We start from the raw sequence: 10,880 nt of genomic DNA on the forward strand, positions 1-10,880 counted from the left end.
GAAGAGAGTATTGTGCAAATCTAAAAGATCCATATTAAGATCCTGATTCTCGGTTACACCATAATCCAAGTAAATCAACAGCATCACTATATATTATCAGTAACATAGGTAGTCATATTTCATGTGTGTCTAATTAACTCTGTTTTTCTCTAGTTTTTAGTTTATGGGAGTTATTTTGCAGTCATTGCTAGCATTTTCCTAATGAGAAGCATATTCATTATCTACTCAACCAAATGCCGAAAGACAGTGCAGAGCTCTGCTACAAGTCAGAATCCATATGGGCCACACCCAGAAGAACCAGAGAACAACTAATGAACAAGGCTCTAACCTCTGTCAACCACTACAGCCTCCGAGCAAGGACTCTACTTGTCACAAAGTCATGGAGTGCCATAAATTGACACACTTCACAAGTCTGGATTCCAGTGAACCTTTTCAAAGCCAGGAAAGTTCAGCTTTGGACCAGATATCTATGTACCCAGCTGAACTGGATGCGGCTGTTCAGGTATACCATCTCAATTAAACAGCTTATGTTGGGGAACCCCAGTGAATAGCAATGACTGGAAAATTCTGGTTTTGATTGCTTGTAAGGACGTGCAAGTGGCATGGAAACAAACCATGAGAAAACTCCAGCCATCCTAGAGTTTGATATTCCCCATTTGTGAGCAGAAATACTAACTGAAGTGACCCTCTTGCTTGGCTTAGATATTTGTTTTACTTTACCCAAAACAGGCAACACAATGGATATTTTTTGTCACATGAGCCATTGTCCTTCTTCTTCCATTAAGTATATTTCTTTAAAACTTACAATTCCTTGAGAGAACTATAAGGCTTGATCCCATTTCTAAGGAATCCTTTTCTCTCCTGATAACACAATATTATTCACAAGCTATTATTTGATAATATAACCACTTAATTTTTTCATCATTACTCTTCACTTTGTGCTCTACTGAGCTTTGTCGTTGAAACTCTACCTCAGGAATAACTCCAGACACTCCTGTGTGGCCACAGAATGACATTCATGCCAATTCCCAGTGGCCCCAGGAGAGGCAATGAGCTTTCTTCTATCATGACCCCAGACAAGTGTTTTAATGTCATGTCGGTGTGATGTCTGCCTAAAACAGAAAAACTTAAGTAGAAATTTTCAGGGATTTCTAGAAGTACTAGTAAATAAGAAAACACTGATGGGGGGGAAACACCTAATTTTTAGATGACAGAGATTGTGCTAAAGAAAATAAATTTGTGCAAAAATATTAAAGAGCCTTTCTGATTTTTTGGTGAATTGTACTGAAAATTGTCTGAGTTTATCTGTCATTTGAATCTTCAACAAAAATCTCATTGAACAGTCTGCCACTGGGAATAATGAATGCTGATTCAAGATTTGTGTTTCAAATAGACTTTTCTCCAAATCTCAAAATTCAATCTCTGGACAAAAAATTAAAATTCAGTCCAAAAGCCAATACAGTGGAGAAAACTAATAACTAATTACATCAATAGCAAGAAAAGAATGAACACTGTTATCCTTCTCGGTTATTGTCCTGAAGATATAGCCAACACAGTTAGACAAGAAAAAAAAATGAAAAGTCAAAAGTTGGAAAGGAAGAGGCAAAACCATCACAATTCCAGAGGCTACAAGTATGCACCCAAGAGTCTCAACTAAAAAGTGAGTTAGTAATATAGAAAGTAAGTAAATAGAAATCAAAAGCTTTCATGATACAACAACCATTTAGAAGATACATGGGAGTAAAAGACCACATTTATAGTAGAATAAAAATAAAATACCTAAGATTACATTTAATCTATTTACTAATTTAATAAATGTGTAAGGTATATATAAATGTGCCTGAAAACACTTTTGGAGATTATGAAATAACACCTAAACATATGGAAAAGCCTACCTTGTTCTTGGTTAGGAAGAAAAAAATATATAAAGACATCAGGCTTCTTAAATAAATTTATATGTTAAATCCTATCCCAGAGAAAAAAAAATACTTTTTTAACTAGTAAAGGTGATTCTTACTTTATTTGGAAATTAACAAAGAAGAACGAGGAAAATGTATTTTAAGTGGAAAAGTGAGATTAAATTATTTGCAGAGAATAAAATCCTACTCTAAATGCTTAATTACAGTAACATAATCAGCATGAAGAGACAGCCCAATGCAACACAGTAGGAAGTTCTGAAATAGTCCCTAATTCATATGGGATTTTAGACTATGATAAAGATAGCATTTCATACAAGAAGGAAAAGATACAATATTTAATAAGATTGGAACAATTTTTTTCAAAGGAAAAATTAAGTTGGACCCAAGAGTGCTAGAATAACCATCAGTGTGTGATGTGTATCAATATGCAGATGTGAAAAATGAAACTACAAAAGTACCAGGAGGAAACATGCAAAAATTATAACTTCAAACCTGTCTAAAATAACAGAAAACCTAGAAGTCATAAAAAAGTGAATTGACAGCATAAAACTAAACTTATGCATGGAAGAAAAAGCAATATAAGCAAAGCCAAAAGACAAGTGATAATCTGGAAGAAATACTGCAACTCATCAAAGCTACTTTCCCTAATTTATATAGAACCAATACAAATTGATAAGAAAAAAGGTCAAAACCCTGATGGAAAGATGGGCAAAGGATGTGAACGGGGAATTCAGAGAAAGGGCTCAGACATGTGAAAAAATGCTCATAAGAGAAATGTGTATAAAAACTACAGTGAAGAAGATGGATTCAAGATGGCAATGTGGGAAGACATGGAGTTAGCTTCTCCCCACAACTAGGGTGCCTGCCGGCCACTGGTGGGGGACTCTGACACCCAAAGAGACGGGAGGAATCCCAGAGTGAACTGGTAGGACATAGCGGGACTGAGGGGGGAGGAGAAGTGGAGGCCATACAGGATCGGTGCCCCTGAGGCCGGGGAGATCAGGAGAGGCAGATGGCAGGGACTCTCTAGGAAGAGCGGGAGAGGAGCAGAGGGTGATCACCTGGCCCACTCGGGCCAGGGAGCCTGCTGAGCTCCCAAGCCGGTACCCCCCACTCCAAAGCCCCATCCAGGCCACATGGGTCCTGGGGGCATAGGAGGGAGGCCAAGGGGAGAACAGGAGAGGCAGGTGGGAAGGGCCCTCCGGGATGAGTGGGAGAGGAGCAGAGGACAATTGCCCTGCCCAGTCAGGCTCAGGGAGTCTGCTGAGCTCCCAGGCTGGTCCCCTGCAATCCAAAGCCCCCTCCAGGTCACGTGGGTCCTGGGGTCATAGGAGGGAGACCAGGGAGATCAGGAGAGGCAGGCGGGAGGGACCCTCCGAGACCCCAGACCGGAGGAGCAGGAGAGGAGAGGAGGGCATTTGCCCTGCCCTCTCAAGCCCAGGAAGCCTGCTGGGCTCCCAGGTGAGGTCCCCTGCCCTCTGAGACCAGGGGTTGGGGACACGCCTGGGCCCCTTCTGTTCCTTGAGCCTAAGCCCCACCCCCCACAGCCCCCAGGGCCTTTTCCAGCCCTGTAGGTCCTGAGCATTGGCCCCGCCCACCACCCAAACCTTGCCCTTGCTTAGTCCCTGCCCTCCATAGTCAAGGCCTTCCCCCCACCATTTTTCTTTTCTCTTCCCTCCTTCTCTTTTTGACTATTGTGGTACTGATGTACCTTCCAGTTGTTGATTCACGTATGTTTTTATTTTTACATTCTTTCTAACATATCTGTTAGTTTCATAGTCTAATTTTATTTTTTATTTTGTTATTCTTTGTTTTTGTTTTTTGTTTTTCCACCCCACACGGCTTGCGAGATCCTGGTTCACAAGCCTGGGGCCAGGCAGAAGCTCCTGCGGTGGGAGCTCCAAGTCCAAACCACTGGACTAATAGAGAAGCTCAGACCCCAGGGAATATTCATCGGAGTGAGGTCTCACAGAGGTCCTCATCTCAGCACCAAGACCCAGCTCTACCCAATAGCCTACAAACTCCAGTGTTGGAAGCCTCAGGCCAAACAACCAGTAAAACAGGAACATAATCCTAGTCATAAAAAAAAAAAAAGAGACAGCAAAAAAATATGTAACAGATGAAGGAGCAAGGTAAAAACCTACAAGACCAAATAAATGAAGAGGAAATAGGCAATCTACCTAAAATAGAATTCAGAGTAATGATAGTAAACATGATCCAGAATCTCAGAAGTAGAATGGAAGCACAGATTGAGAAAATACAAGAAATGTTTAACAAAGATCTAGAAGAACTAAAGAACAAACAGAGATGAACAACACAATAACTGAAATGAAAAATACACTAGAAGGAATCAGTAACAGAATAACTGAGGCAGAAGAATGAATAAGTGAGCTGGAAGACAAAATGGTGGAAATAACTGCCAAGGAGCAGAATAAAGATAAAAGAATGAAAAGAATTGAAGACAATCTCAGAGACCTCTGGGACAACACTAAACACACCAACATTCGAATTATAGGGGTCCCAGAAGAAGAAGAGAAAAAGAAAGGGTCTGAGAAAATATCTGAAGAGATTATAGTTGAAAACTTCCCTAACATGGGAAAGGAAATAGTCACCCAAGTCCAGGAAGCAGAGAGAGTCCCATACAGGATAAACCCTAAGAAAAACACACCAAGACATATATTAATCAAACTAACAAAAATTAAATTCAAAGAAAAAAATATTAAAAGCAGCAAGGGAAAAACAAAAAATAACATACAAAGGAATCCCCATAAGGTTATCAGCTGATTTTTCAGTGGAAACTCTGAAAAATCCAAGGAAGGACACTACATAATGATCAAAGGATCAATCCAAGAAGAAGATATAACAATTATAAATGTTTATGCACCCAACATAAGGGCACCTCAATACATAAGGCAAATGCTAACAACCATGAAAGGAGAAATCGACAGTAACATAATAATAGAAGGGGACTTTAACACCCCACTTACACCAATGGACAGATCATCCAAACAGAAAATAAATAAGGAAACACAAGCTTTAAATGACACAATAGATGAGATAGATCTAATTGATATTTATAGCACATTCTATCCAAAAGTGGCAGAATACACTTTCTTCTCAAGTGCACATGGAACATTCTCCAGGATAGATCACATCTTGGGTCACAAATCAAGCCTCAGAAATTTAAGAAAATTGAAATTGTATCAAGCATCTTTTCTGACCACAACACTATGAGATTGGAAATCAATTACAGGGAAAAAAAATTGTAAAAAACACAAATACATGGAGGCTAAACAGTGCACTACTAAATAACCAAGAGATCACTGAAGAAATCGAAGCAGAAATAAAAAAATACATAGAAACAAATGACAATGAAAACATGACAAACAAAAACCTATGGGATGCAGCAAAAGCAGTTCTAAGAGGGAAGTTTATAGCAAGTCAATCTCACCTCAAGAAACAAGAAAAATCTCAAATAAACACTCTAACCCTACACTTAAAACCACTAGAGAAAGAAGAACATAGAAAACCCAAAGTCAGTAGAAGGAAAGAAATCATAAATATCAGATCAGAAATAAATGAAATAGAAATGAAGAAAACACTAGCAAAGATCAATAAAACTAAAAGCTGGTTCTTGGAGAAGATAAACAAAATTGATAAACCCTTAGCCAGACTCATCAAGAAAAAAAGGGAGAGGACACAAATCAATAAAATTAGAAATGAAAAAGGAGAAATCACAGCTGACACTGCAGAAATACAAAGGATTATAAGAGACTACTACAAACTATATGCCAGGAAAATGGACAAGCATGAAGAAATGGACAAATTCTTGGAAAGGTACAATTTTCCAAGACTGAACCAGGAAGAATTAGAAAATATAAACAAACCTATCACAAGTAATGAAATTGAAACCATAATTAAAACTCTTCCAACAAAAGTCCATGACCAGATGGCTTCACAGGCAAATTCTATCAAACATTTAGAGAAGAGATAACACTGATCCTTCTCAAACTCTTCCAAAAAATTGCAGAGGGAGAAACACTCCCAGATTTGTTCTACGAAGCCCCCATCACCCTGATACCAAAACCAGAAAAAGGTATCACAAAAAAAGAAAATTATAGACCAATATCACTGATGAAAATAGATGCAAAAATCCTGAACAAAATACTAGCAAACAGAATCCAACAGCACTTTGAAAGGATCATACACCATGATCAAGTGGGATTTATCCCAGGGATGCAAGGATTCTTCAGTATATGCAAATCAATCAAAGTGATACACCACATTAACAAATTAAGGAATAAAAACCATATGATCATGTCAGTAGATGCAGAAAAAGCTCTTGACAAAATTCAACACCTATTCATGACCAAAAATTCTCCAGAAAATGGACATAGAGGGAACCTACCTCAACATAATAAAGGCCATATATGACAAACCCACAGCAAGCATCATACTCAATGGTGGAAAAACTGAAAGCATTTCCACTAAGATCAGGAACAAGACAAGGATGTCCACTCTCGCCACTCTTATTCAACATAGTTTTGGAAGTCCTAGCCCATAGCAATCAGAGAAGAAAAAGAAATAAAAGAATACAAATTGGAAGAGAAGTAAAACTGTCACTGTTTGCCGATGACATGATTCTATACATAGAAAATCCTAAGATGCCACCAGAAAGCTACTAGAACTAATCAATGAATTTGGTAAGGTTTCAGGATACAAAATTAATGCACAAAAATCTCTGGCATTCCTACACACCAACAACAAAAAATCAGAAAGAGAAATTAAGAAAACACTCCCATTTACCACTGCAACAAAAAGAATAAGATACCTAGGAATAAACCTGCCTAAGGATGTGAAAGACTTGTACTCAGAAAACTATAAAACACTGATGAAAGAATTCAAAGGTGACATAAACAGATGGAGAAATATACCATGCTCCTGGATTGGAAGAATCAACATTGTGAAAATGACTATAGTACCCAAAGCAATCTACAGATTCAGTGCAATCCCTATCAAACTACCAATGGCATTCTTCATAAAATTAGAACAAAAAATCTTACAATTCGTATGGAAACACAAAAGATCCTGAATAGCCAAAGCAATCTTGAGAAAGAAAAACGGAGTTGGAGGAATCACGCTCCCTGACTTCGAACTATACCACAAAGCTACCATAATCAAGACAGTATGGTACTGGCACAAAAACAGAAATATAGACCGATGGAACAGGATAGACTGCCCAGAGATAAACCCACGCACATATGGGCACCTAATTTATAACAAAGGAGGCAAGAACATACAATGGAGAAAAGACAGCTTCTTCAATAAGTAGTGATGGGAAAACTGGACAGCTACATGTAAAAGTATGAAATTAGAACACTCCCTAACACCATACACAAAAATAAACTCCAAGTGGATTAAGACTTAAATGTAAGACCAGACACTATAAAACTTTTAGAGGAAAACATAGGAAAAACACTCTTTGACATAAACCACAGCAAGATCTTTTTTGACCCACCTTCTAGAGTAACAGAAATAAAAACAAAAATAAACAAATGGGACTTAATTAAACTTAAAAGCTTTTGCATAGCAAAGGAAGCCATAAACAAGACAAAAAGACCACCCTCAGAATGGGAGAAAATATTTGCAAATGAAACAACAGACAAAGGATCGATCTCCAAAATATACAAACAGCTCATGGAGCTCAATATCAAAAAAACAAACAATCCACTTAAAAAATGGGCAGAAGACCAAAATAGACATTTCACCAAGGAAGACATACAGATGACCAAGAGGAACATGAAAAGATTCTCAACATCACTAATTATTAGAGAAATGCAAATCAAAACTACAATGAGATATCACCTCATGCCGGTCAGAATGGCCATTATCAAAAAAGCTAGAAACAATAAATGCTGGAAAGGGTATGTTGAAAAGGGAACCCTCTTGCACTGTTGGTGGGACTGTAAATTGATACAGCCACTATGGAGAACAGTATGGAGGTTCCTTAAAAAACTAAAAATAGAACTATCATATGACACAGCAATCCCACTACTGGGCATATACCCTGAGAAAACCATAATTCATAAAGAGACATGCACCACAATGTTCATTGCAGCACTATTTACAATAGCCAGGACATGGAAACAACCTAAATGTCCATCAACAGATGAATGGATAAAGAAGATGTGATACATATATACAATGGAATATTACTCAGCCATAAAAAGAAACAAAATTGAGTTATTTGTAATGAGGTGGATGGACCTAAAGTCTGTCATACAGAGTGAAGTCAGAAAGAGAAAAACAAATACCGTATGCTAATGCATATATATGGAATCTAAAAAAAAAAAAAAAAAGAATGGTACTAATGAACCCAGTTGCAGGTCAGGAATAAACAGGGAAACATAGAGAATGGACTTGATGACATGGGGTGGGTGGGCGAAGCTGAGGCAATGTGAGAGTAGCATCGACATATATACACTACGGAATGTAAAATAGTTGGCTGGTGGGAAGCAGCAGCGTAGCACAGGGAGATCAGCTCAGTGCTTTGCGATGACCTAGAGGGGTGGGATAGGGAGGATGGAAGGGAGGCTCAAGAGAGAGGGGATATGGGGACATGTGTATGCATATGGCTGATTTGCTTTGTTGTGCAACAGAAACTAACATGGTATTGTGAAGCAATTATACTCCAATAAAGATCTATTAAAAAAAAAACTATAATGTATAAAAAAAAAAAAAACTACAACGAAGCACTGTTTTTCACCTGTCAGAGTAGAAAATAATCTAACTGTGTGATGACAGAATTTGTTCTCTCGGAATGGGTCAACAGTCAGTCTCGAAGATTCTTGGTGGGAGTGTACATTAATTTCATCACTACAAGGGAAAATTCAGCATTCTTAAGATTAGAAATGTGTATATCTTTCCACCTACAGATTTCTCTGATAGAAATATATACTTCTGATATACTTGCATGCCTGAGAACTGATTTGTATAAAAGGTTTTTCATTACAGTAAAGTTTCTAAACACAAAGGATTGGAAACTATTCAAATTTCATTAAATGGGGATGGGAAGATGTATTATGGGACACCAGTATATTCACTTGTAATAATACTAACTAGATTAAAAAAATGAGGAATATCTTTTCATAGTGATAAAGGGCTCTAAAATATATTATTATTATTAAGTAAATAGTAATAATTTATTATTAAGTAAATAATAATAATTTATTATTATTATTAAGTGGAGAAAAGTCAAATGCCAAAATAATAATGAATGCAATAGCTCACCATTTGTGTAAAAGTAAGGAGAAAATATCTATATTGGCTTATATACACATACAAGTTTTCTGGAAGTACCAAAAAAAAAAAACCAAACACCTAATAATAATAATTCCCTGCTGTGGGGTAATGGGAAACAGAGAGAGATGTCATCTCATCATGGTTTTTGATGTTCGCACCATATAAATTACCCACTCCCAAATTAAAATATTAATTTTCAAAAAGGTGTTTAAAGTCTTGGGAAATAAATTAACATTGGAGAATAAGGAGCTAGAATTTTTTAGTTTTTTATATGTAACCATTCTGATGTTTTTACATTTTTGGCAATACGCATGGAAAAGTAAATGTGCATTTATAATTAAAAGGAGCAAACACAGAAGAAAAAAATCAAATATTTTTTAAATAAAAATTTTTATTTGGTATCTCATTAGAAAGAAAGATTATTACTCTTTTGAATTAAAACATAGGTTTGCTTTGTAAGGTGTAGGGTTTTGTGACTGGTAAGAACACCTTATGGAGAAATACTTTAAATGTTTTGTTTTGTGCATAGAATGACTCGGAAACAACAACAGAAACAGAACTCATAGACAAATAACAGAAATAAGGGGATAGAAATGGCAAGACAATAGCCATTTCTGAGAAGAAAAAAATAAGGTGATAGTTCTAGCTTGTTTGGACTTGCCCTTTGCCTATATTTAGGCCTTGACATAGGTGAAATCTGTAGATCTGGTTGAGAAAGTTGTCACTGGAGAGGCATGTGATGCACTTTTGACAGATAAGCAGGGTCGCGGGGCCTTTAGGGAAGAGGCACACAAGGTAGCAGGAGTTGAATTATCTTAGGAAATCATCCATCTCATGAGATGGGAAAACGGCATGTGGCTGGGAGGCCTGGACCCCAGAGGCCTGGTGCGTGCATTGCTGTCTCTGCACGTGGGTCATTCAACTTTTTCAAGAAGATGGAAATCTGTTGTTGCCGTAGCAGAATAAAAGCAGAATTCCTGAGGGTCGGTTTTCGTGTTTTATTAGGAAATTTAGGCAGGAGCTATGTGATGACTGGAAACAATAGTAATAGGACTAGAGCAGGTGAGAGTAATAGGCATAGTGCGCACACAGAGAGGTAGAAGTACCAAGCTGCAAGGCTGCAAAACACCCATCAGGTAGAACACTCAGAACTGTGATCCCTTTGGCTGGGTTAACAGCTCTGTAATGGCCATTTCTTGTTTGTTTGGAATTTTTTTTCAAACCGTTTCTTGTTTGTTTGGAATGTTTTTCAGATAAAAAGGTTTAAGACCATCATTTTGAAAGAGAGGGGCACAGAGTTCAAAAACCAGAGATATTGTCCAAAAGAGTAAGTCCCAGGAGATCCAGGTGACAGCAAGTGGGAAGAGGAAGGGAAGTCTCCTTAACTGCAGAGAACAGCTTCCAGCATCTCTTACCCCAGAAGCAGGGCCGGGCCAGGCCACCTGGCAGCAGCATTGCTTCTGGCAGCAGCTCTTCTGCTGGCAACAGCCCTTCCCAAACCCGCAGCCATACCAGTTGCAGCTACAGGTGCGGCGATGGCGGCAGCAGACCACAGGGGCGCTGCAGGGAGAAGAAAAGAAAGAAAAACGGCGGTGGAAGGAATGAGTGGACGTGTATCTTACCTTCTCCCTGGGGAACTCTGTTCACCTTGAGAGAGTA

At 38.1% G+C, this 10,880-nt stretch overlaps 1 protein-coding gene across 5 annotated transcripts in view; it reads left to right on the forward strand.

The window, feature by feature from the left end:
- Positions 1-10,645, forward strand: part of SLC19A3 (solute carrier family 19 member 3) — a 33,295-nt gene extending 22,650 nt beyond the window's left edge. For 4 of the 5 annotated variants that reach the window (XM_082396253.1, XM_082396254.1, XM_082396255.1 and 1 more), the window contains exon 6: positions 154-1,255. In XM_082396253.1, coding sequence (XP_082252379.1) covers positions 154-312 — 159 coding nt within the window. In that variant the 3' untranslated portion in view covers positions 313-1,255. Of the gene's footprint in view, positions 1-153; positions 1,256-10,474 lie in introns of those variants that run through there. The other variant, XM_082396257.1, reaches the window with a different exon arrangement.
- The last annotated feature ends 235 nt before the right edge of the window (positions 10,646-10,880 follow it).

The sequence above is a fragment of the Balaenoptera borealis genome (assembly GCF_965194805.1).
Source record: "Balaenoptera borealis genome assembly, chromosome: 6".
In the NCBI taxonomy this organism is placed as follows: domain Eukaryota; kingdom Metazoa; phylum Chordata; class Mammalia; order Artiodactyla; family Balaenopteridae; genus Balaenoptera; species Balaenoptera borealis.